The sequence below is a fragment of the Aedes albopictus genome, chromosome 2 (assembly GCF_035046485.1).
Source record: "Aedes albopictus strain Foshan chromosome 2, AalbF5, whole genome shotgun sequence".
NCBI classification, from domain to species: Eukaryota; Metazoa; Arthropoda; class Insecta; order Diptera; family Culicidae; genus Aedes; species Aedes albopictus.
The window spans coordinates 280,188,940-280,216,836 of NC_085137.1; the positions used below are offsets into that span (position 1 = coordinate 280,188,940).

A 27,897-nucleotide genomic window follows, 5' to 3' on the forward strand; every position below is an offset into this window, starting at 1 on the left:
GATCGCCTAGATGGAGTATGTGGTGGAGTTGCAATCATCGGCGCATCAAGCACCTTTTTTATCATTTGAAACCAATGTTTTTGAAACTTTGGGTGTTTTTGTTGAAACAAACTTTGGTAAACATACTTTCATTGCGGCCGACTTGCATTTTGGTGATTTTAACTCGAAACACCGTTCGCGGAATAATCTTCAGTTCAATTACAACGGCTGGATTTATTTGTTAAGTGCTCTTCAGGATATTTTTCTGTTCAATATCCCGATAGACCCACTTGTTTTTCTTCTGCTAGAAATCTCTCAACAATTGATTTCGTCTTAACTGACTCAAGTCAGCATTATACATAGCCAATTGGTTGCTCATGTTGACTTCGATTCTGATCATCTTCCTGTTATATTTCAGCTGACTGGGTACATATAAATCATACATTAATGACTAGTACTATAGTCGAAGCTAGATAACGAACTAACGATCCTGCGTTAAAAGTTATTTGGCAGGATCTTCAGAAGGGAATTATGAAACGTTTCACCGAATTGAGAAACAAAAATTTTGCAAATAAAGTTTCTCAATTAAACCCCGGCTCTAAGTCGTTTTGGGAATTGGCAAAAATTTTGAAAAAGCCTCAGAAGCCTATTCCGGCGCTAAAAGAGGATAATAAAATATTGTTAACTAATTTTGAAAAAGCACAAAAACTAGCCAAGCAGTTTGAAAGTGCGCATAATTTCAGTATCCCTTTCGGGACGAAGCGAAAAAAAACTGAAATTTCCATACAAATTGCTCAAATTTGGCTCTTTAGAACTCTTGGATTTTTTAATATATCAACACTTTTTATTTGGCATTTGTAAGAACTACTCTATAACTTCAGATTCCTAGCTTTGTTCACCTAGATAAACCGAAAATTAAAAATTTGCGACAGATAAATTTTTTTGATGTTTTACAATTTTTGCTCATTCTTTGTTTAACTTGTTATGATAAATCTCACACACAACATAAACAAAAGTTTATTTGCACACATGCAAGTATATGTAATGGCTCAATATATAAAACAATTTACATCAGATAAACCAAACAATTGTGCTGGTTCGTCACGAAAGGGGTATAGGTCTCACTAGTCGAAAAGAACATCAGGTTGCCCGCGAATTCGAAAGCATTCTCAATCATGAAAACATTTTCGACAATTCATTGGGCACTGATTCGGACGAAGAAAGAAGTTTAAGAATATGAAAGCTCCAGATGATGACGGAATTTTCTATATTCTCATCACAAAACTTCCAGAAAGTTGCTTATAATTTTTGGTTAATATATTTAACAAATGTTTTCAGTTAGCATATTTTCCTAAAAAATGGAAAAATGCTAAAGCTGTTCCAATTTTAACCCACGAGCGATCGCGCTGTTGTATTTTGTACAACACGTTGAAAAAATCTCGCTTTTTGTACTCAGCATTAGCGTGGTGCTGACGCAGGTAGTCAACCGCGCGAGTTACGGAAGGTTAAAGCCTGGCAAAAATGCTGTCGAAGCTTCTAGTTTCACTTAGCTTACTGTCATCTATCAGTAAACTTTTTGAAAAACTTATTTTAAATAGAATGATAATCATTTTTTTTTCAATCAGCCGTTTGGATTTCGCCAAGGACATTCGACTACTCATCAACTTTTAAGGGTAACGAATTTCATTCGTTCCAATAAATCTGATGGTTACTCCACTGGCGGTGCACTTCTTGACATAGAAAAAGCATTCGATAGTGTTTGGCACGAAGGCTTGATCGTAAAAATGATAAATTTTAATTTTCCACTATATATTATTAAAATTGTTCAAAATTATTTATCCGATCACTTCACTTCAAATAAACTATGAAAATTCCAAGTCAGATAGATTACCTGTAAGAGCTGGTGTTCCACAAGGTGACAGCATACTGGAAACAATCTTGTACAATATTTGTAGCTCCCACTTACCTGATTTACCAGTTATCACAGGGATGTCAAAAATCGTTATTTGCAGATGACACAGGTATCTCAGCCAAGGGGCGGAGTTTGCGTGTCATTTGTAGTAGGTTGCAAAAAAGTTCTAATATTTTTTCAAAAATGGAAGATTTCTCCAAATACTTCCAAAACTGAACTTATAATATTTCCACATAAGCCAAGAGCTCTTTATTTGAAACCCTTAAGAAGAAATATTGTCACTATGAGGGGAACTTTAACAAATTGGTCGGACGAAGTTAAGTATCTAGGACACTTACTAGATAAAAACTTAACTATCAAAACACCGCACATAAACTATTCAAACTAAGTGCAATAAATACATTAAGTGTTTATACCCACTTATTAATAGAAAATCAAATTACCCGTAACGTGGGTAGATCACCTTATAATGGTGCGTTACGGTGTAAGATCTACCCTATCAAATTTAGATTTCGTAATTCTCCAGCTTGGTTATGGTCGAGCTATTGCAATACCAGCAAATTCAGGGGATTCAAAATAGAATTTTGAAAATGATTCTGAAGTTGCCTTCCTGGTATAGTACTAATAAGTTGCATCAAATTTCAAATATTGAAACACCCGCATTAACGATAACCATAAGACGTGCTTAACCACCCATTCAGGACACAATTCGAACAGTATGCGGTATTGTTGAACCGTCTACATCATGGTCCGTAGTGTATCGTCCGTAACCAACACCATGGTTTATTAGGGCATTGGAACAGATGTCAACTAATATCATTGCAAATTTTCGTCAAAAATCGTTGCAGTCTTCTATTGCTACGATTAGTTCTTTAAATAATTAGTTTAAGTTAAGTTAGAGTTAGGATATGATAAAAAAAAATGTATATCTGACGCGCAGGTGAGAAATAAATCCTGCAAGAAATCTTGCTATAGCAAATGAAATGTAATATGTTATTAATTAATATTGATAACAGCTAATTTTACAAAATTAGGATCTGCCGGGGCCCGTGGCGTAGTTGGTCACACGTTTGCTTCATATGCGGATGGTCATGGGTTTGATTCCCAGCCCCGGCACTTGCAATTTTTCGTCAGTTGCTTTTCCCCGAGAGCAACTGACACTGACCCTCTTCTGAGGGTCATAATGGACCCCCCAATCGGACTGGAAAGGAACAACGGCCATCCATCATCATCCTTGTGCTCATCATTCTACTAGGTATAAAGTAGAAAAAGTGAAAGCAGGAGAAAGGCAACCAGTTCGATAAAGTAGAATAGAATCTAGGCGCTGTACAAAAAAAAAAAAATGTAAGTGCAGCTGTCAATTGTAATTGCTCACATAGTGCCCCAGTGGACAATAGAGCTGTAAATTAGGTTAAGTGATTAAGAATAAAAGGTTTAAAAAAATAGGATGATAGGGTGTAATAATAACAGAACACCTAGTTTAAGTTGAAGAATGTAAAAATTGATTGAGATACTAATTAAGATTATTAAAAAAATCGATTGGAATGCTAAGAGTAGGGTATTTTAGCCAATAGTGGACTCTTAACCTAAAGTGAACCCCTAGCAATCTGCTTCGACCGGTAAACTACCAACGGGATACCATGGCTCATGTTGTTAGACAGCAGTTTTGTTTGGTGAATCCAGGCTGAAAAGCGATAATTTGATTAGCAGCGTTACAAAAATTAACTTTTGGTCCGTCTCAAGAGCAAAATTAGCACGTCACAATTTTGAGCTATTATAGGGCAAAATATGCGATTTTGGGCTTTTTCGACTGTAAGCCAATAAGCACGGAAATATTTTTTAAACAATCAAAGGGTAAATTGGTCAATTATTAAACATTCAATTAAACAATTATTTACGTCTAAATTGACGACTCATGCAAAATATGTGGTAGGGCTTCGTGGCCGTGCGGCTAGAGGCGTCAGTCATCTAGGCGTTTCGTAAGCCTCGGGGTGTGGGTTTGATTCCCGCTCCAGTCGGGGAAAATTTTTGTCAGACAGAAAATTCTCCACTGGGACACTGGGAAACTGGGTGTTATGTGTGTTGTTCGTTGTCATATATGTTAGTGCTTGTTCAGTCTGTACAACCTCTGGTGAAAGACGATGTAGCGTCTCTTTTTTTTTTTTAATATTTCGTTTTACCAAAGCGATTTATATTAGGTACAATATTTCCCATACAAGTCACCCTCAAAAAGTTGCATTCAGGTTTACATACTAACATAAAATGCTTAAATCTATCAAATTTGGTTTGGTAAAACGAAATGTTTTGCATGAGTCATTAAAATAGATGTTAATTGACCAATTTACCCTATGATTGCTTGAAAAAAAAATTCCATGCTTAATGGTTTGCAGTAAAAAAAAGCCCAAAATCGCATATTTTGCCCTATAAATTGAGGTATAGCTCAAAATTGTGCTGCAGCAAATCTGAGTTCGGATACGTATTCAGCAGCCCAAAATCTTAATGGGTGGAATAAGAATACCGAATTTATAGAGCGATATTAAATAGACTTTAATTGAACCGAATAAAACGTATTGTCTTGTAATCGTAGTTTTACTTATACTAAAGTTTCTGTCATTGCTACTGACAGATGAATGCAGAGGGGTTCTTTGATTAGGTCGATGAAGTAGGACTACGAGATTGCCCACCTCAATAAATCTGTCAGAGACACATAAGTTTGCTCTTGAGACAAAAAAATGTTGCGCTGTTATTTTAGTAAATTTGTAAATGTGAACAAGTCGAGGGGAGAGGGGTGGTCCACTATTGGTTAAATCTATGGGGGTCCACTTAAGTCTCCGATTTAACATGGTAGGAAAATACAATCTACCCAATAGCGCACTGGTTCCCAACTGGTGGTCCGCGGCCCCCTGGAGGGCCGTGAAGCCAGTCCGCGAGGTTACCAAAACAATTGTTCAATTTTTATTCCATTTTGTGCAAATTATCAATTTTTAATTTTGTATACCGCCACCCCCAAAAGCCAATTTGAGGAACGAATTTTCAGTATAAAACGCCTTTACAAGATAAAAAAATTTCGGCTGCGCCGCTATTTTTCAGCTTCGACTCAAATTGAATGTACACATCATTACTGTTTACAAAATGTGAGTGTCGAATAAAAAAAACGTGTTATTGATCATCGAAAATCCCTCCAACAGTAAATTTCTGGATACGTCAGTGTATCCAAAAAAAACTCGGTTTTGTTCATTTAATTTATTTTTTTTTTCTAAAAATTTTCAATGGGCCTCAGATGTATTGACAATTCTCAAAGGGGGCCGCCCCCTCAAAAAGGTTGGGAACCCCTGCAATAGCGGATCCCAAAAAACCAATAATGGACCCCGCGGTCCACTAGGATAATTTCATTGATATTTCAAATGATTATTTTATGACAAATATAAGGTGTTTTCGTTCGGCAAATTTCAGCTACTAACGGGTGTACTATTCGCTAAAATACCCTAAATGTAAATAAAGAATAAAAAAATAGGGTAAATCGCCAATTGTTGCACACCTTAAAAACTCGCCAATTGTTGTACACTCCATGCCTTTCTTATGAAGTGTGCAACAATTGTTGAGTTTTTAAGGTGTCAATTGACGATTTACACTGTTCGGGATATACCCAAATGTGAGTTTATTTCACCCAACTTTGGGGTGAAATGTGCGGGAACCCAAATTTGAGTTCGTGGAAGCAACATCAAGTGGGTTTTTTTTTTACATTTGATTCCGTGCGGCAAAGTATTTCCCTACCAGCTAAGTTTTTTTTTCACTCAACTGCTAGTTCAAAATACTCAAATTTGAGTTCAATGCTGTTTACTCAATTTCGGCTTCCCGCACCGAAATTTCAAAGTTGGGTTGGATTACTCTCCGCTCTTTGACAACAACAAAGAGAGTGAATGAGAGAGGAGACAAAAAAGAACTCAAAAGTGAGTTTAAAAATACTCAAATTTGGGTACTTGAGTTTCTCCATGTACGCTATGCTAAAGTCAACTTAAGCTAGGGATTAAAGACACTATATGCATACTATGCATACAGGAAATAATTCAAAAGTGCGTCAATTTTGGACCCGCGTATATCACTTTTATTTCCTGCCATAAAAATTTGTATCAGTCTAATCTAATGGACAATGTATGTTTGTGTTGAAAAGATGGACCTTTTCATTTGACGTCTTATATCAACTGATTTCTCGGGCCTTTGGCAGTTCTCCAATGAAAATGACAGTTTAGCGTTTGCGCCTTTGTTCGGCAGTTGTAAACAATGGCATGCGGATAGATAAATAGTTATTTATGTAACGAGTTGCAAAAAGTTGATTTTTTCAGCACGAATTCCTGCCGAGACTTGCCGAGTTGGATAAATGAGTTGCATTATGACCATTATACAACTATTTTTCATTATGCAACTCATTTCAGTTGCATAATGAGCCAGTTCGGAAAAATTGGCCATTATGATACCAAAATGAGTTATATAACATGTAAATTATGATACTGAATTGCATAAGATAAGTTTCGATAAAATGGTGTCCTTATACTGGTTTTTTTTCCGAAGACATTTTTTCGCACACTTGGCTCGCATACAACAAGGCAATTTCTCGATACAGAGTCATTGACTTCTGAGGATAAGGTATGTTCAGCTAGGTAAAACATAGTCGTAGGCCAATCAGCACTGATTGTACCTAGCGATGGCTGGTGCAGATTTGCTCAGTTGTTTAAATACACGTGAACGGTTCGATAGACGTGCGCATAACATAAGATGGAATACATAAAAACAATTACTATCCGTGGTCGGGAATGAGCGACTTCACTTTCACTTGTATGCTTTCAGTACCTCGCTTAGCTCTCAGGTTGGCTTGGCTCACGTTATCAAACTGGTTAGTCCAGACGAAAACTTAGGTGAGGTTAGGCATTTCGAAGGCATACACATGTAGGTATCGCCACACGGAAGAAAGTCGAAAGGAAATAGAAAACTGTAAACAGTAAAAGTAATATAATAATTCGGAATGTGAAGGTTACTGTTATTACGTCTGCACTAGTGATGTAATATTTTTTATTTAGTATACAATCTTTTCTATGTGGCTACCGATTTCTTTTTATGTTTTTGTATTCTGATTTTCTAATCTAATATTTCTGTTTCCCCTTTATATTGCTTTATATTGGTCGGTCTAAATTAACGCTGTGTCTGTCTTCTGGGGCGATGGGCAATAATGACCAACACATTTTAAATGGTAGAAACTTGTTGGTTTGTGGATTGCTTCCTGTTCTTAGTGAGCTTACAGGGGTTTTATGGTTTCATGTTTTGTAACTCAATTTTCTTCAAACGCCAAAAAACATATTTTGTCTGCCTCTAGGGTCATATTGTCCAATCCTTAGGGTCATGCTATAAATCAGACAGTATCGACTTCGCAAAATTTTAACAAATTTTGAAAAGTTTTTAATGACTTAGTGACTGAATTTCGAAGTCACGGTCATCCAATACTAACCAAGATATAAGCGTTGAGTTGAATATAAAATTACCAATTATTCTATAAATTCAACTGCAGTTTTAACGTTCTATGATTATCTTTCATCTTCAGTTGTTTGCTGAAAGATCTAGTATAAAACATGACCCAATGACAGTGTCGAAAGTTTTTGATGCTGCTGAAGTCTCTACGTTTGACCCATTTAAAGCTTCCCCGCATGTCTAATGTAAAATGGATTCGGGCAGCAGCTACAGGCGTAGAACAACAGAAAAGCAAGCGTCCGGAGCGAGCCTATTGTAGCGGATTTATTGTATTTATATGGGGCACTGACTCTATCGATAGTTGCATTGCAATGGGTTTCGCAAATACATGTTGGAAAAATAATTAATCACCATATGTTCGTCATATGGAACTATGACTAATAATTTATAACTTCTTCCGTAGCTGCCAATATGATCATCAGAAATATTTCCTTTTTTCAACCTTTTTCCTTTTTTCATCAACGAATTAGTTCAACGGCAACTTCTGCCAATATTCTTACCAACAATATATCTTTAAATCATAGAATGTTCTTTGGTGTTATACTGATGGGGGAACAGTCGCATGATTAAATAAGTTTATCTTTCCTTTTCGGCCCAATTCGGATTATTTTATCACCAAATCAAAGTCATAACACTCTAGTAGAACGAAAAGATCATACACTCCCGTGCAAAAGTTTGGTTTCCCCCCTTCAAAAACATGGAAATGTTTTTCGGTCATATCTAAGTCATCCTTCATTTAACCGAAGACCACTTTATCAGGAACTCAGGAGGACTTGCAATCGGGAGTCACCATAGGCGCCAACTTAGGGGGGGCAAGCATGGTTTTGCCCCCCCAATAATTGACGATTTTCAAATTTTCCCATACAAAAAATCAGGAAAAACAGGCTTTGCCCCCCCAATAATTTGACCAAGTTGGCGCCCCTGGGAGTCACTGTTAGCAGCGCAACTACGGATGAAGGTGGTACTATTCATGTCAGTGTGTGTAAATCTTCATACTCGCACCAATACATTAGTACACTTTTATACAAACACAGTAAAACGGTAAGGTAAAGCCACATAACACCTTGAATTAGGGGTCACATGATTAGTGGACTCCTATCACTGGAACAGGCGGCTATAGTGTGCTATAGTGTGTTTACCTCATACAACTGGAGCGAAGCCAAAAATATGGTCCCTGATAAAAAAATATCATAGAGATACAACCGAATGTATTGTTACAACACGCTGAAATGAATGGAAGTTACCATTAATTCAATTGTTTAAAACGATAGAGTAACAACAGACCCTATGGTTTTGGATGTATGAAAATTTACCTATGAAATTAGTCTATGGTATTATGGTAAATTCCATAATTTTTAACAACGCGAATTGATGTGCTTTCGTTTTCTCCCAAAACGCACCTATACATCTTCAAAAGGGCCACCCATACAATCGGACGTGATCACCTTAGTAGCATGCATTATTATACTTTACAATAGAAAATGGGGGTTATGTATTTGTACCATAAAAGTATCCAAATTTTCTGGAGTTAATTGTTTGTGGGCTTCGTGACCGTACGCCTAGAGGCGTCAGTCATCTAGGCGTTTCGTAAGCCTCGGAGTGTGGGTTCGATTCCCACTCCAGTCGGGGAAAACTTTTTGTCAAACGGAAAATTCTCTACTGAGCCACTGGGTGTTATGTGTGTTGTCCGATGTCTAATGTTAGTGCTTGTTCAGTAGTATGGGAAAAACATCAAATTCTCACTCCAGTCGACTTTTTTGATTCCATTTAGGTCCCATATGAACTGTGCAAAATTTCAGCGCAATCGGTGAAACTATAATTTAGCGCAAGCGGTTCAAAGTTTTCATAGGATTTACTATGGGAAAAGTTACATTTTCAGATAAAAATTCCCAGAGGTCGCCCCTTGTCTCCTTAATTCAAATCGATCAACGCCTCTTGTAGGAAAATCATTTATGAAACTTTCCTTCGAAGACCGCATAACAATTGGATGCTTGTGGAAAAAGTTATTGATTCATTACCGATTAGTGATCCAACAAACGGCTTTTTGTTTTGATTTATCAGCAGCACTGCTGCTGCCGTTGCTGCATGAGGTGGCGGGTGGCATCACCACCCCCAGAAACAGCAGCAGCCAAGGCAGCAGCTACAGTGCTGCTGATAAAACAAAACAAAAAGCCGTTCGTTGGATCACTAATCGGTAATAAATCAATAACTTTTTCCACAAGAATCCAATTGTTTTGCGGTCTTCGAAGGAAAGTTTCACAAATGATTTTCCTACAAGAAGCGTTGATCGATTTGAATTAAGGAGATAAGGGGCGACCTCTGGTATTTTTTGTTTGAAAGTGTAACTTTTCCCATGTAAATCCTATGAAAACTTTGAACCACTTGCGCTAAATTATAGTTTCACCGATTGCGCTGAAATTTTGTACAGTTCATATGTGACCTCATTGGGATCTAAAAAGTCGACTGGAGCGAGGATTTATTTTTTCCATACAAGCGTGTCCCATACTATTGTTCAGTCTGTACAACCTCTGGTTGTAGGGGGTTGGGGGTGGGTTGTCTGAGAAATTGTGACACTCCATGTGTTAGGTATAAAACGCCAGACAGAGGGGGGAGGGGGGGGGGTCTAAAATTCCCGAAAATGATGGACGTCATTTTTAAATCGTCCTTTAAAAAAAATCAAACCTACTACTATTCAATTTATGGTGTTTTTATGATTGAAATCTCTAGTGCCATTGATTTTATTGTGCACGTATCTCTAGTTCCAACAGAGCATTTTCAGCAGAAAAATACGTACACTGTACACAATATACTTTTTATATATTGTCTATCCGGTTGGAATCAAAACAGACATTAAATCGAAAATTGCCATTGTCTTGGTCCACAAGTGTCGCAACTGTTTCGCATCTAGTGCGCTGTGTTGCTGACAACAACGGAAAAGATGCGCACTACTTTTGACATGATTCAAAAACGTCGCGACTTGATTGTGCGACGTCCGGTTTGGTGGCGGACCGACAATAGTGTTTTTTTTTTCTGTTGGAGCAGACGCGACATTGACATTCAATTGACTTCAGCGTTGTTTTAAATTTGCCGTATGTGGAGCTTGTAAATTTAACGTAGAGTAGTAAACGCACTTAATAATATGTGGAAATGATCATTTCTCGATCACAAATTTATCTACGTACGACAAAGTTCGCTTCCACACGTAGCTGATTGGTCAGCAGACTAAAATTTTGTAAACAAACCCGTGGCGACCCACCTAAGGTGGCGGCTTGAAGATAGGCTGACCAGATTTGTCCCGTTTAAATACGGGACACATTTCGGAAACTCAACAAAAAGGAAATCACAGTGACGTCATCATTATCTCCTTCATTTTCTCTCATTCGGTGTCGGTCAATACAGCCGTCCTTGCCCTCAAAATTTTTTTTACGAACCGTATTCGCCTCCAAACGTCATCACCCCACCACAAAATCGCTAGCGTAGAACGATCGACGCGCCACCATTTTTCGAATGTTGGAGAGCACATATACCTTTTTCGCGGTGTTGCTTCACCGTAAACAACACCGCGAAGAAGGTACTTACACCCTCCAAAGATGGTGGCGCGTCGATCGCTGCAGTTGATCGTTTGACAGTCAATGAGAATTCGTTCAGGTTAGGTTTTTGCTGCAATCCTCCATTGGTGATTAAAAGTAGAGGTCTAGGTAGAGGTTATGTCGTGAAAATTTAGAAGTTTGAAAGAGAAATACCAGTTCCCTATTATCATCATTTTTTCGGTAAATTAAACCGATAAAACGATTTTTTCTACCCGGTTCCCACAAAAAAGATTATCTGGATCGACTCAATAAAAAAAATACGAAATGGGATTTTACAAAACCTACACACTCAGATTTGATTACCGAACACGGTAATATTTTACTGGGTTTTTCAACGGCAGAGAAAACTCAGTATTTTTTTTGCTACCGAAAACTCAGTAATGCGAAAGATTTCAGATCTGTCAAAAAGAGATTTTCGCGCCAAAATTCTTACTGTCTTTTTCGGTAAAGCGATTTTTGTTTACTTCTGAATTGCTGACATTTTCAGCTGTTAAAGCGGAACCCAGCTTGCCGAAATACAAATTTAATTCTTATTTCAATACAAATTTAATTCTTATTTTATTTATTATACATTTGACAACGGACAACACATATAACACCCAGTGGCCTAATGGAGAATTTTCCGTTTGTCGAAAAGTTTTCCCTGACTGGAGCGGGAATCGAACCCACACTTCGAGGCTTACGAGACATCTAAACGACTGACGCCGCTAACCCCTCGGCCACGAAGCCCATCTATTTAGTATTGCTAGATTAATACCATCTCATCGGAATCATGCTGCTTTGCGTTTCAAGCATTTTCCTGCGGGAGGCTTCCCACTTTGAATATTCTATTTCAGCGCCTTGGTCAGTTTTGAAAATTATGCCTCATGAGACGTCACATGAAGAAGAATCGAAAATATTTACCGATCTTTTTGCCAGAACTGGGTCATCTTCCCTTTTTTTTGTCTGTTTGCTTAAATGGCAGTAGTTTTGTCGAGCTGTTCCGAAGGAAGACCTACCGCCAGGGCGCTGAATTTTGAATTATAACCCTTTCGTGACGAACCAGCACAATTGTGCTGTTGAGCGGTAGCAGTTTTGCATATTTTTTGTCATCTGTTTATACTTTGTTTTATGTGATGTAAACTATTTCAATAATTCAGCCATTACTTATACTCGTTTGTATGTAAACAAACTTTTGTTTACATTGACTGTGAAATAAATCACAACAAGGTAAACAAAAAGTGGTCAAAAACCGTAAAACATGAAAAAGTTTTGTCTGTCGCATTATTTTTATTTCCAATTCGTCTAGGTAGTCAAAGCAAGAAATCGAAAGATAAAGAGTAGATCTTTCAAATGAGGTAAAATAATTGTTGTTATGTTGGGAAATCTAAGAGTTCTGGAGAGCTAAAGTTGAGCCATTTGTATGGAGATTTCAATTTTTTGCGCTCCGTCACGAAAGGGATAAAGTACCTTTCTCGCAGGATGCTGAAGTCGCAAAATTTGGATGATGACTCCGGTGCTAGTTGTTCCAAAGTGTTCGATTGACGTCTGCGACCGCGCTCTGTTGTTCTCGTTTTGTGCTTACTGACAGTTCAGTAAAAGTTAGTTTTAACCGATAGTTCAGTACTTGTTTTCACTGAGTTTTTTCGTTTCACTGTTCATGTCCGGTAAAGTCTCAGTGTTACGGTTTGCTCAGCAATAATAATTGCCGAATTCAGCTAAAAGTGAAATCGTTTACTGATCATCAGCAAGAGTCAGTGTTGAAAGCTGAAATTTCAGTATTTTTGATGTTTTACGGTTCAAGAACCGTTAATTTTTTTTACCGAACAGCGAAGAGAAGATTGAGTTCTACGCTAGCGATTTTGCGGTGGGGTGATGACGTTTGGAGGCGAATACTGCTAAACCATACATGAAATTCCACAACCCACCACCAGAGGGAAAGCATGATTCTGTTAGATTTACCAAGATGGAAGGATGACGAGACGAGCTGATGTCTCGTTATCTCTGGTTGCTGCCCTAGCGCTGAAGGCCTGTAACTCATTTTACCCTTTATGGTGCTTCAGATTCTTGTTAAAACCACCAATTGAAAAGGTTGAGTAAAGAGTATTTTGAGGATACTTAGTATTTTTGTACTAGTATCACATCCTGGTAATACCGTATGAATTGCGGAGAACAGCAGAACTACGTTATTTTGGACAGAACATCGATTCTGAATTATGAGATCCCCTCTCTTTATTTATTTATTTATTTGAAGGAACAATCGGTCGGATAATCGCCATCGCCACCCTGAAGGTGCTAGAGATCCTGCTAAAGGTCGCCATCGTAGCCAACCGTTATGGAAGGTGTCGTAATGGTGAAATCTTTATATTATATTATATATATATATATATATATATATATATATATATATATATATATATATATATATATATATATATATATATATATATATATATATATATATATATATATATATATATATATATATATATATATATATATATATATATATATATATATATATATATATATATATATATATATATATATATAAAAATGAGTTTGAAGTCCCTTTGAGGCAACAAAAGTCACGAACGGCTGAACTGATCAGCATGACTCTTGCACGGTTCGATTCGTATTCGTGGTGGCTGTGTTTATATGTAATAAAAAGTTACGAAAATCAACTAAAAAGTAGAAAAACTGTGAAAGTAATGATTTTCCATGAATCGAGAAGAAATTCAACAGGATCGAAATGAAACCAATCTAGAGTGCTGTGCTAAAATGACCTCCACAGTTGTCAAACCACTGCAACCTGGCAAGACAAAGTTTGCCGGGACAGCTGTCCCGGCAAACTTTGTCTTGCCAATCTGTGGTGGTTTGACAACTGTTTGGTTCATTTCAGCACGGCACTCTAGATCGGTTTTATTGCGATCGTGTCGATTTTCTTCCCAGTTCATAAAAAAATCAAGTTTTTATCAATTTTCTTACTTTTTAGATGATTTTCACAACTTTTACTACTTATAAACACAGACGCCATGAATACGAATCGAACCATGCAAGAGTCATGCTGATCGGTTCACCCGTTCGTGAGTTTTGTTGCCTCAAAGAAACTCCGAACTCATTTTTATATATATAGATATATATATATATATACCGTATGCGTGATAATGTTTGCACCATCGTACAAATAAGGTACCCATATCACCTGTTCACACAATGTCTTTGTTTTTATTGCATGTACGTAAGCTCTAACTCATATCACAGTAGGTTGCGGGTAAAAAAATCCGATTTCTTAAGTTTAAAATTTGCACCATGAAGGGGTAGCAGCGGTAGTCGGGACTTGTCCACGCGCAAATGTTAAAAAAAAAACATTTCAGGAGTATTCAGGTGAACCGTAAAACAGTCTTAGACCGAAAAAAGCAAGGGCAACTATTCCCGAAGGTGTCCACTGGTCGTCCAAGGTTAACATGGATTAAGAAAGCTATTGCTGCCACCAAAAATAAGATTTGGGTGAATTATATGCGCTCAATGAGAAAAATGGCAAAGAAACGCGAAATCAACGACTTAACGGCATGGCATATCGAAAAGGAAAATTACGGTGGCCTTTCCCGGGTAGAGGTGAAGTACTGACGATCAAAACATGATGTTGGTTTGATTGACATAAGAGATAAAAGATCTGAAAATAATATCTGAAAAATGTTCCTGGAACATCTGAACAATATCAAAATGTGATATTTCAAGATCAAACGAATAGCTTGCTGCTATTGGTTAGATCTTACAAGATCTAAATTTGATCTGATGATGATATTCCAGGAGTAAATTTTAGATATTATTTTTAGACCTTTTATCTCTTATATCAATCAAACCAATATCACATTTTGATCTTAATATCATAATATGCTATTATCGAGCTCTTTTCCTCTACCCGGGTTATGATCCTTCGACCATAGAAAAAAACTTACATTATTACCAATGGCATCCAGGAGCTACGAGTAGCGCCATATAAGAAAGTCTTGAATTTGCCCGAACGCAACCTCCGTTTTTTCAATTTCCGAAAAACTATCGATCCGTACCAAATTCCAGAATCAATAGTTATTATAACTTTTGTTTGTGTGCCAATGTCTACACCATTATGCAATGTCAAAATAAAAAAAATAAATTCAAAAATTGTTAATCTTGACTTTGACACTACCACGGATACTTTTCGACATTTGCGCGTGGACAAATCACGAGCTAGGTTGCCACTTAGTCATTATGCAAGTGTAAAACTAAGAAAATGAACACTTTATTCACAGCCTACTAGGATATGAGTAATAGCTTAAATGCCTGCAAATAAAACCAATGGTCCACTGCACGAATTTATTCTAGCCTGCTTACTCTCACACGAAATTTGACGTTTGAGCGGTGTCGGCACCTCTCAAACGTCAAAGTTTCTGTGAGAGTAAGCAGGCCAGCGTAAGTTCGTGCAGTGGACCATACATTGTCTTCACAAGTCAAACTGGAATCATATTTGACGATGGTGCAAACATTATCGCGCATACGGTATATAGGGCATTCCAATACACCCTGCCCGCGAGCTTGTCAAAAAACATGCCGACCCTGAGGTCAAGAGTGTCAGGAAAGCTCCCCTTTGAGCTAGTCAGCAATTACAAGTAAAAAAAATGGGTTTCCCATAATCACTAGCTAGTACACCGAGAAAAAAGTTTGCATTGTGCATCATCAATATTGTTTAATGCTTTTTTTTAAGTCGCAAAGTTAGGTTCTAGAGGGTTCTAGATAGTATGGTGCGTAGGGTGGCCCACACTTATATGAAAAACAAAAATTTCGAAAAATGCCAAGTCTTACCTCCTAAATCAGTTGTTTTGGACTCCCAGAAGCTACGTTCAAAATTTGAGCAAAATCGGTTGAGCCTAAGGGGGCGCTCAAAACGCTTGAAGTTTGTATGGGAAAACTTGACCAAATGTATGCAGAAATTTTAAGTTTTCGAATTTTGCCGCTAGGTGGCGCTGTAAGCGTTCAATAATCAAACCCTTTGGTATTATTGTAGGTGACTATATGACAAAGAACTTTGTCGAAGACCGCGAAGTGATCCGACGGCTGTGGAAAAAGTTATACCCTAGGCAAAGTGAGGCAAAGTATTGAGATTTCATTATTGATATTATTCCTTTACATGTATTGGAAAAACAATAAAATTTATCCTCACTTTACCTAGGGTATAATTTTTTCACAGACGTTGGATCACTTTGCGGTCTTCGACAAAGTTGATTGGAATATAGTTACCTACAATAATACCAAAGGGTTTGATTATTGAACGCTTACAGCGCCACCTAGCGGCAAAATTCGAAAACTTAAAATTTCTGCATACATTTGGCCACGTTTTCCCATACAAACTTCTAGCGTTTTGAGCGCCCCCTTTGCCTCAACCGATTTTGCTCAAATTTTGAACGTAGCTTCTGGGAGTCCAAAACAACTGATTTAGGAGGTAAGACTTGGCATTTTTCGAAATTTTTGTTTTTCATATAAGTGTGGGCCACCTTAATGGTGCGTTTACGGTACATCATCAAACATTGTTCCACTTTATTTAGGAGAAACTTCAAAGAATACCAATATGGCTGCCACACTGGCTGACTTGAACCCCTACTCACGTTTTCAAGAGCACAAATCTTAAAAAAATGTAAGCAAATGCACTCGATTTGGAAAAGCTGCCTCTTTTTGCAAGTGAGCAAAGCCAGGATAATCAAGTGCGGCTTTGTTCGGTGCTTCGTTCGTCAGATTTGTGCCTCTAAAGTTTGTAAGCAAAATTGCAATGGGATTTCTTGATGTTTCACCTTAAGATTTGGTGATTTAGATATTCACGTCTACCCGGGCTCCCCGTAGAGTCTACGTATTTTATGGACGGGCCACGTGTGGAAGACAACAACGAAAGTTAGAAAATGTATTTCTTAATCGTCCAACAAAGAGTTCATGAAAATCGATAATTTTATGCAGGAATATCTAATATTCATATTAACTACGGAATCATTTGGGCAGGGGGGTTCTACTTTGTGCACTTTCTGCTGAAACTTCGTCAAATTAATACCAATTGAGTGAAGTTATTGTACATGGTGAGATACGTACAGTAGCCAATTGATATGAAATCGACTGAGTTATAGCGGAAAACTGATCAAAATTGGAGCCCCTGTCCAACTGGTCCCGCAACCTATGCTTAATTAGATCTAGCCAAAACGTGAATTTCGAGGGGCAGTTTAGAAAAATAGTAGGTACCGTAAAACGGGGTATCATTGATCAGCGGGATAACATTGATCGGCTTGACCGACCTCATGAAATGTCCAAACAAACATTTTTACATTGAATCTCACGAATGGTATTTCTTCGGAATGTTGGCTTTCATCCCAGTCGTATCCCAACCAAGAATAGTATTTCGTAATCGTAATTATTAACCTATTAAATGACATAGATTTCATGAAAATGAGATGCATTGTCAAACATTCATGCTTGGTATGAATACTAGATACAATATTGGGTTAGAAATCACTGTATTATTTCAATATGATATCCTAGAGTTGGATTTAATAAACGAAACTTTTATGAAAGTGCTCTTCTTCGGTAAAATATACGGTTTATTTAAAGTAGGCTATCAAATCCTTCAGCGATTGCCTGTCTTTAGGCGTTATTCGCGGTTTAGAGGATTTTAATTCTAAAATAACTAAAAAGTACATAACTTGTAAGAATTTGGACAACATAATTGAAATCAGAGACTCCAAATTTAGTAAGTAAGGATATTTTCAACACAAACAAACATTGACCACTGACATGATCAATGTTACCCCAATTCAACAAATTCAAAAATTGGATTAAAAAGCTTATTTTAACATAGTTTGAAGTTTGACACTACTTTTTCAAGTAGTTTAACACATACTCAGAGGGCTAGTTCTTGTTTAAAAAAAATCTAAAACATGTAACGTTTACTTTAAACAAGAGAATTATTAAAGAGAGATCGAAAATTCTGATCAATGTTACTCCGGATTACGGTAATATAAGAACCATCAGTTTTTTTCTCAATTTGATAATTAAATACTTCAAGCTTTTTTTTTTGTTCAATTGCTTCTCATCCCACCTGTTGTAAAGCTGAAGGCACATGATAATAATATCTAATATTAATATATCGAAAAACATATAACTCTACGTTACGCGTGTTTCCTCACTCATAAGTATTTAAATCTTGAGATAACATTCAACAGACAAATCAATACTAATGGCACTTGCCCACCGGCTTTGCGTTTTTAGAAAGTTTAACAAGAGCATCTTGAAAAATCGTTATTCAAAACAATGCTACTAGCTCTTCACTACAAAGTAGCATTGCCATCAACGCATAGATAAACCATTATTTTTTCATTTCGATACACACTTTTTAGCTTCCTCTCGATAGTACTTGATGACACATGATGTATTAAGGCAACTTATATAATGATGACAATTGATCAATTTGCATTCAAGGCGTAGATAATTCGTATGCACCCGTAGAACCACAGCAACGCCCATTAAAAAATGTTTTTGTTAGATGTTAGTACTGAGCTTACGTTGTTGTCGTATTTCTAGGCATTTTGCGTTGCCTTTTCTTTCCACCTTCTTGGTAATCCAGCGTTGTTGTGAATTAAATCAACTACTGTGCCAATTAAATGTTGCACGTTTTTGTTTATCATATATCACTGAGTTTTAATCACACATAAATCACCCAGAGTTCAAAAATGTATCACTTTTCCGCTCCCATTGATGTACATAACATACATATGGACACTAAATCATCAATTAGCACGATTCGATGAAACTGAACAAAATAATAAAAAAAAAACGGCGCAGACTACAACGGACGCGTGCAGGGTATCGTTTTGAATTCGACTAGCATCTCGCGAAGACTGAATTGAATCTCGCAAGTTTTATCACGACTGGCTTCTCTCTAGCTGGAAATGAGCTGTTGAAGAATAAGCAATAAACATACCACTACTATAATAATGGAGCCGGTTGAGCCTGTGTTATCCACTTTTCTTTACGCATAAGGCTGGGAACGGTGGATACATCCAAAGTGTTGCATATGCTCTCAATATCTCTCCAGAAGCACGAACCTGTACCGTGCAGTGGAGAGCAATGAGCAAGCTTAATTTAGACCTAAGAAAGACAAATTCAAATCGTAATGTGAAACTCAAAATAATTATTGAACTATTTTAAACGAGTATGGCTGTTGTGGGGAGTTTATCCATGTCTTGATTAGCAAATCAATATTTATGAATGGTGAGCTTAAAGCTGAAACAGATAATTATTAGCATGATACTTGAAGGAATTCAAAGCAGCTTACAAATTTTGGTGAACTCTCAGTTCGGAGAGGTATCGTATCACGATCTTCCCTCGTATGACCACAGTATCTTCAGGCAGCAGTTGAACTGTTGCAGGGGGGTGACGTGACAATGGCGTAAGTACATATTTATTTAGTCCCCTATTTCTTAACGAGAATACAAACGTGAACATAAGCATCAGCATGAGTGAGTCATCAAGGGTGACCGTACAATTCGTATTTGCTCTCCGTGATAGACCAGCACAATCGAAATTATACAAGCCACCAACAACCTCACTTCTCCTTGTTGGAGATCTCATCAACCCGCTTCTTTCGAAGGGGTTGATCGCACCACTACTTCCACCTAAATTTTGATTTCTTGAATTTTTGGTCATTTTTTCATCCCACGAGTCGCACGGGAAATAAGGTCCACCACACCAGAGCCCTGCATTAACGCGGTAAGGGTCAGCTTACTGTGGGGGGTGCCCAGGTACCCCACAGGCTCCGTTACAGATCGAGCATCTTTTTCACCCCCTCGATCACTCATTCCTCAGCACGGGTCGCTTGACACCTTGAATTGGGGTTAGTAGTCCTATTCTTAGCCGACGACTACACGGCTGACTCGCAAGCGGGGGGGCGTCAGGCCCCAGGACTTTCGTCCCTGCTGCCCCAGGCTGTTGGTGGCTTTTTTTTTCCTTCTAAACCATAGGGGGATAAATCTGCTCAACAGACACCCTAACAGGAAGGTTAAGGTAGTGTGGGGTTAAGGCCGTCTTCTACAACGCCAGTAGAAGCCAGGACTACTCTCTCCTCGACCCACTAAACACATTCCTATGGTCGCCAAACCCTACGTCTCTCCGGAACCACCCAGAAGGTATTGCTTCAGAGAAGGGCTAGTGCACATTGCACCCTCAAGGTTAGCTGCGTAGCCTGCAGCAACGAACATCGATGACTCGCTTTGGAGAGTCCACGGTAATATGCTGGCGCTTAGCCAGTTTCCCGAGTGGTCCTCACCACTCCCTTTGTCCTCGGAAGGCGGGCAGGATCAACCCCGCCCGCGCCCAACTGCTTTGCAGACATCAAGAACTGATGCCCACGTGCAACCCGATCTGACCTGCCCGTAAGGAAGGGTATCACTACCCTTCAGGCCCTATCAGATGCACCCGAAGGTTGCAGACAGCAGGGTCTCACCTACCCCGATCCTTGCCGGGGACCCCTTTCCAACCGCGGGCTCGGATCCAACCCAGTAGACCGACGCCACGACAGCACCGCTACCGGGACTTCCTCTCCGCGGCCACTTAATCGCTGTAAGGGTCGATCTCGACCGCAGGCCACCGGTATGACCTACGAAGCCGACTTCGGACCCTTGGACCACCTCTTGTACTGCATCTGGACTAGCCATTCTCCGAGTCCACGCGCCCCCTCCTCTATAGCTCCCAAACGATATGGGTTATAGCCGTTGAAACGGCATTCCAGCCAAACTCATCCCTACACATCCTCTGGACCAAATTGTCCGGAGTTGTGTCCTCCCCGCATGTGGCAAGCATGCGGTCACACATTGTGCGAAAACGCGGGCACACGAACAAAACGTGTTCCGCCGTTTCCTCTAAACCATTGCACACAGGGCATTCGGGAGAATCCGCATGCCCGAAACGGTGTAGATACTGTCAGAAGCAACCATGACCTGTAAGGACCTGTGTCAGGTGGAATGTAACTTCCCCATGGCGCCTATTAATCCAACTATCTACCCTCGGTATCAACCTATGGGTCCACCTTCCTTTGGTGGAACTGTCCCACGCACGCTGCCATTTGACCATAGATTCCATCCTGGCAGTCCTGCGTATGCCTCTTGTGCCGCGCATTTCGAAGCATTCCATGTCCTCGCTGATAAGAATGCTGATAGGCACCATACCAGTAATGACACAGAGAGCGTCGTATGACACGGTACGGTACGCGCTCGCAACCCGCAGGCACATAAGCCTGTAAGTACTTTCCAGCTTCCGTCGGTAGCATTCAGTACTTAGCGCGGTGGCCCACGCCGGGCCGCCATACCTAAGTATGGACGTAGCAACACTAGCCAGAAGCTTGCGCTTACTGGCGTACACCGCTGAGCTATTGGACATCATCCGGGACAGTGCCGCAATAGCTGTGGAGGCTCTTTTACAGGCATAATCGACGTGGCTACCGAAGCTTATCGTCGATCATCACGCCCAAGTGCTTGACAGAGCGCTTCGACAGGATAGTGCACTCTCCTACACTGATCTCCGTCTGCTGCGCCGACTGCATGTTGTTAACAACCGTCACCTCTGTCTTGTGGTGAGCCAGCTCCAGTTTCCTGGACCGCATCCACGCCTCCACAACCTTAATCGAGTGGTCGGTAGTCAACTTCACCTCCTCGATCGTTTCACCGTAGAATTCGAGAGTAATATAGATAGTAGAGTAAACATAGATCCGCGGACATCGCTGAGTGTAATGTTTCAAGCGTGTGAATAGTATTTTTCAAGAGTGCGACGGTTGAATATGACGTCATGCGCTCCATTGGTGTTGTTGGAATCATGACGTCATGCTCGTTCGGATACAGATTTTGACAGTTCGTTTGGATACAACAGATTCATCATCACGGATCTATGTTTACTCTACTATCTATAGAGCGTAATATCGTCGGCAAATCCGACAATCACCACTCCCACTGGGTACTCTAACCTCAACACCTCGTCGTACATGACATTCCATAACACCGGACCCATGATGGAACCTTGCGGGACTCCTGAGGTTATGTGAAAGCACTTCCGACCCACCTCCGTGTCGTAAACTAGTACGCGATTCTGGAAGTAGCTTCCGAGAATCTTGTACAAGTACTCCGGTATCCGCAGCCCAACTGGCGCTATTAAATGCATTCCTTACATCCAGAGTCACTACCCCGCAGAAGCGAATTCCCCTCCTCTTAATCTCGAGTGCTTTCTCGGCGGTTTTTGTAACCGAAAAGATAGCGTCTACGGTGGACCTCCCCTTCCGGAAGCCATACTGGTTGCTCGAAAGACCATTTACGCCCACAGTGAACCTCAACATTCTATTGAGGATGATCTTTTCGAGCACCTTCCCCGCCGTGTCAATCAAGCATATTGGTCTATATGCCGACGGGTCTCCGGGTGGTTTCCCCGCCTTTGGCAATAGTACCAGGCTTTGCCTCTTCCAAGCTTCAGGGAAAACTCCTTCGTCCAGGCATTTCTGCATAGCAGACCTGAACATCTCGGGAGCCTCTGCAATAGCTACTTTTAAGGCCAGGTTCGGAACTCCGTCCGGACCTGGGGCCTTACCTACGCTAAGGGACTTAGCTATCCCCGCAAGTTCCACATCGGTGACCCTCTCCTCATCGCCAGCCCCAGTCCCCGGCTGTCCTACAAAATGAGGCCAAGGACTAGGATCATGACGCGGAAAAAGTCCTCTAATGCTCCCCTCCAACATCTCTGCAGATTGCTCTGTAGGAGCCATCACACCTCTCGTCTTGGCCATAACGATCCTGTAGGCGTCACCCCACCGGTTCGTATTGGCACTCTGACAGAGACCCTCAAAGCAGGCCTATTTGCTTGCTCTTATCTCGGCCTTGAGCGCGGCTTTTGCAGCGGCGAACACCACCCGCCGTTTGTTTCGTTCTTCCTCTGATCGTGCTCGCTGCATCCGCCAGGCAGGCGCGGCGCAGGTCCACAATCGCGTCGGTCCACCAGTAAGCCGGTGGCCTCCCATTTCTAGGGTGGACTCGCCTAGGCAGGGCCGCATCACACGCACGTAAGAGCACCGCTACCAGCTCGTCGCCGTCTAAACCGATTAAGTTTCGCTCACGGCGGAGCGCTTTCCTAAATACCTCTTCGTCGAAGTATGTCTTCCACCTACGAGGGCTTGGCCTTGGCCTAGCCGCCTCTTCTTCTATCCGCTGTCTGCTGTTGTTGTAGTCGATACTGTGGCGAACCGCCAGGTGGTCGCTGTGAGTGTAGCCATCATCTACTCTCCAGTTCGAACTACTTGTTAGGCCAGGACTACAAAAGGTCACGTCAATAATTGACTCCGCTCCGTTTCGACTATAGGTACTCTTGGTACCGACGACGTTAGCCAAGTCGACATCTAAGATGGCCAGTGTTTCTAGCAAGATCTGACCCCGCTGGTTCGTGAAACGGCTTCCCCATTCCACAGCCCAGGCATTGAAGTCACCCGCTATTACCACCGGCCTTCGCCCTGTTAGCACGGTCGTTAGGCGGTCCAGTATTTGCGTGAACCGCTCGATCGGCCACCGCGGAGGCGCATAACAGCTACAGAAGAAGACCCCGTTTACTTTGGCGACCACGAAGCCCTCATAGGTAGTAGAAACCAACTCCTGCACGGGGTATTCACCCGTCGTCCATATCGCCGCCATTTTCCTGGTCCCATCCGAGACCCAGTTGCCGTTGCCGGCGGGTACTTGGTATGGGTCCGAAATGATGGCGATATCCGTCTCCCACTCAGAAACCGCCTGACAAAGCAGTTTCTGAGCCGCATCACAGTGGTTCAGGTTCAGCTGCGTTACCTGCACTGTGATTTGTTGTTCACTGCGGCTTTCTCGAAGGCCGGGCACCTTGGACCACCCGTTGGATGTCTGTTGTTCGAGGATTTCCCGGTACAGATCATACAGATGGGTGGACTCGTGCAGCTTTGGGCCTTGTGACCTTCAGCGCCGCATCGCCGACACAGTTTGCGCCTGTCGGGGCCTTTACAGTCCCACGACTTGTGTCCTGGTTACAGACACCTAAAGCAAACCTCTGGTGGCTCGTGGAATGTCAAAGGACATACGCACCAGCCCACCTTTATCCGCCCTACTTTAACGGACTTTTTAACGTCCGCCACAGGTAGCTGAACTAGAGCTATCTGTGTTCCTGCTGACCCCTTCCGCAGCCTGACGGCTGTGGCGGCCACCAGAACATCGCACTGTTGCCGCAGTGCCGTGACGAGCTCTCCCGCTTCGGTGATCTCGTCTAGGTCTTTGACCTTCAGAGTCGCCTCATGCGTAAGAGCCCTCACCTCCAATCCATCACCAAGGACCTCTTCTGGCAGCCTCTTGTAGGCGGCGCCCTTGTGATCCTTCTCGCGCTTAAGCTCCAGGATCATTTCGCCCGTACGAGTACGTCTGATACTGCGTACGTCGGCTCCAAGACCCTCAAGCTTGGCGTCGCACCTCATCGCCTTCAAGACGTCCAAGTATGTGTCTGAGGGTTGCAAGCGCGTACCGTACCGTGTCACATGACACTCTCTGTGTCATTACTGGTATGGTGCCTATCAGCATTCTTATCAGTGAGGACATGGAGTGCTTCGAAATGCGCGGCACAAGAGGCATACGCAAGACTGTCAGGATGGCCTCTATGGTCAAATTGCAGCGCGCGTGGGACAGTTCCACCAAAGGTAGGTGGACCCATAGGTTGATACCGAGGGTAGATAGTTGGATTAATAGGCGCCATGGGGAAGTTACATTCCACCTGACACAGGTCCTTACAGGTCATGGTTGCTTCCGACAGTATCTACACCGTTTCGGGCATGCGGATTCTCCCGAATGCCCAGTGTGCAATGGTTTAGAGGAAACGGCGGAACACGTTTTGTTCGTGTGCCCGCGTTTTCGCACAATGCGTGACCGCATGCTTGCCACATGCGGGGAGGACACAACTCCGGACAACTTGGTCCAGAGAATGTGTAGGGATGAGATTAGCTGGAATGCCGTTTCAACGGCTATCACCCATACCGTCTGGGAGCTACAGAGGAGGTGGCGCGTGGACTCGGAGAATGGCTAGTCCAGAGTATAGATAGTAGAGTAAACATAGATCAGTGTTGATGAATCCGTTGTATCCAAACGAACTGTCAAAATCTGTATCCAAACGAGCATGACGTCACGATTTGGATAACATCAATGGAGCGCGTGACGTCATATTCAACCGTCGCACTCTTGAAAATTACTACTTAGACGCTTGAAATATTTTAGTCAGCGGTGTCCGCGGATCTATGTTTACTCTACTATCTATAGCCCAGATGCAGTACAAGAGGTGGTCTAGGGGTTCGAAGTCGGCTTCGTAGGTCATACCGGTGCCCTGCGGTCGAGATCGACCCTTACAGCGATTAAGTGGCCGCGGAGAGGAAGTCCCGGTAGCGGTGCTGTCGTGGCGTCAGTCTACTGGGTTGGATCCGAGCCCGCGGTTGGAAAGGAGTCCCCGGCAAGGGTCGGGGTGGGTGAGACCCTGCTGTCTGCAACCTACGGATGCATCTGATAGGGCCTGAAGGGTAGTGATACCCTTCCTTACGGGCAGGTCAGATCGGGTTGCATGTGGGCATCAGTTCTTGATGTCCGCTCAGCAGTAGGGCGCGGGCGGGGTTGACCCTGCCCGCCTTCCGAGGACAAAGGGAGTGGCGAGGACCACTCGGGAAACTGGCTAAGCGCCAGCATGCTATCGTGATGGACTCTCCAGAGCGAGTCATCGATGTTCGTTGCTGCTAGGCTACGGCAGCTAACCTTGAGGGTGCGATATGCACTAGCCCCTCTCTGAAGCAATACCTTCTTGGTGGTTCCGGAGAGACGTAGGGTTTGGCGACCATAGGAATGTGTTTTAGTGGGTCGAGGAGAGAGTAGTCCTGGCTTCTACTGGCGTTGTAGAAGACGGCTTTAACCCCACACTACCCTAACCTTCCTGTTAGGGTGTCTGATGAGCAGATTTATCCCCCTATGGTTTAGAAGGAAAAAAACACACACACACACATACACACACACACACACACACACACACACACACACACACACACACACACACACACACACACACACACACACACACACACACACACACACACACACACACACACACACACACACACACACACACACACACACACACACACACACACACACACACACACACACACACACACACACACACACACACACACACACACACACACACACACACAAGGGGCAGCAGGGACAGGAGTCCAGGGGCCTGACGAACCCCCCCTTCTGCGAGTCGGGTGGAAGCTTGGGAGTCTTCCCGAAGCGAAAACCGTTCACACACCCGTGTGAATTACCACCTTTGGCGCTTCCTTCGGGGAGTGACCGGGCTTCTGGTCTCCAGACAGCTCAAGAGGAGGATGCCTAGGATGTGGCGGGGGTTCAACAGTGGGCTCTGTTGGATCCTCATAAAAAGCCACACATCTGCAAGCAACTCCGTACAAGCGACTTGGTACCGCTTTAAAAGTGCCTTAGCCCAAACACCCGGAGTGCCAACCGGCACATCAGGATTGATGCCAGTAACATCCTGATTATGGTATACTGGTCAACGCAAACGACAACGGACTACGGACTACGGATCGGATGACGACGATGGGCTGACATTCGTGCCATTCTGCTTCCTGAGTAAAGAAGGGTGACACCTTCTTGAAACGGCGAGTGGGCTAATGGTGCGTCTGCCTCCGTCCCGGTAAAACCTTGGCAGGCCTTCGGAAACGTTCTTCACTTGTCCGTCAATTTTGATGGGTACTAGGCTCGGATGTAAAATTCCCGACTTACGCTGATCTGGCTCTGGACACGAACCCCATGAAGGTTCGTGTTCAACCCTCGCTTGGCCTCCCTGTTTCATAGACAACCAAGAGATCACGAAAGCGACTACGTACAGCGGGTGGAGATAGCGGTCCGGAGGGGGGACCCAATAACATGGAAGGAGAAAACGGAAGTAACAGCGGAAAGGTGGCGAATCCGTTCGCCAGAGGAGGATTGCTGAGGTCTCCGCCTCAGCAAACAGAAGGTGCAGAACCGCGGCAAGAAGCGGCTTTACAACAAAGTGCGGTACACTCGGAGCAGCAGCAGCTGCCGACGAATAGTGGATGGAGCGTGCCTCAACAACAGCCGAAGGTAGTTGCGGCGAAGAACTTGACGGATGACCTACACGAGTTCGTCGACAAAAAGCACAACGTGCACAAGGACATCAAGGACTTGGTGTTGAAGATTAGGAGGGCTCTCGGAGCTGCTGTGAAAGAATGGCACAGCGTGATGCAGAGAGCGGATGAGGCAGAGAGCGCATTAGCAGCGACTAAACACGATCTTGCAGCAGCTACGCAGCGGCAGCAGCAACGGGCCACGGTCGAAAATATGGAGACGCCGAAGAACCATCGGAATACTCGCTCGGAGAAAAGAGGCAGAGATACGCCAGGAGAAGAGGAAGTCCCGAAGAAACAAAGAAGTGAACGGGAGCGCGCCAGCAATCGGAGAGATGATGGATGGCGCACTGTGGAGAGTCAGCAGGCGAAGAAGAAGAAGCGAAAGGAGAAGGAAGAACAGAAAAAGGAAGAAAAGAGGAAGGAACAGGAGAAGAAAGAAAATCGCCGGCCCCCTAGGCAGAGGAAGAAGGGTGATGCACTGATCGTCGAGGCGAAGGACAAGACGACGTACGCTGCGCTCCTCAGGAAAGTGAGGGAGGACCCGGAGCTAAAAGAGTTGGGTGAAAACGTGGTAAAGACCAGGCGCACCCAGAAAGGAGAGATGCTGTTCGAGCTCAAGAAAGATCCGGCGATTAAGAGCTCAGAGTACC

At 42.2% G+C, this 27,897-nt stretch overlaps 1 protein-coding gene across 8 annotated transcripts in view; it reads right to left on the reverse strand.

Moving 5' to 3' along the window:
• LOC109407033 (plasma membrane ascorbate-dependent reductase CYBRD1) overlaps positions 1-27,897 on the reverse strand; it is a 188,007-nt gene that overhangs the window by 65,539 nt on the left and 94,571 nt on the right. Inside the window, exon 1 of one of the 8 annotated variants that reach the window (XM_029873164.2) lies at positions 18,561-18,912. The exons of the other annotated variants lie outside the window; for them this stretch is intronic. Coding sequence (XP_029729024.2) covers positions 18,561-18,583 — 23 coding nt within the window. The 5' untranslated portion in view covers positions 18,584-18,912. Of the gene's footprint in view, positions 1-18,560; positions 18,913-27,897 lie in introns of those variants that run through there. 8 annotated transcript variants of the gene reach the window in all.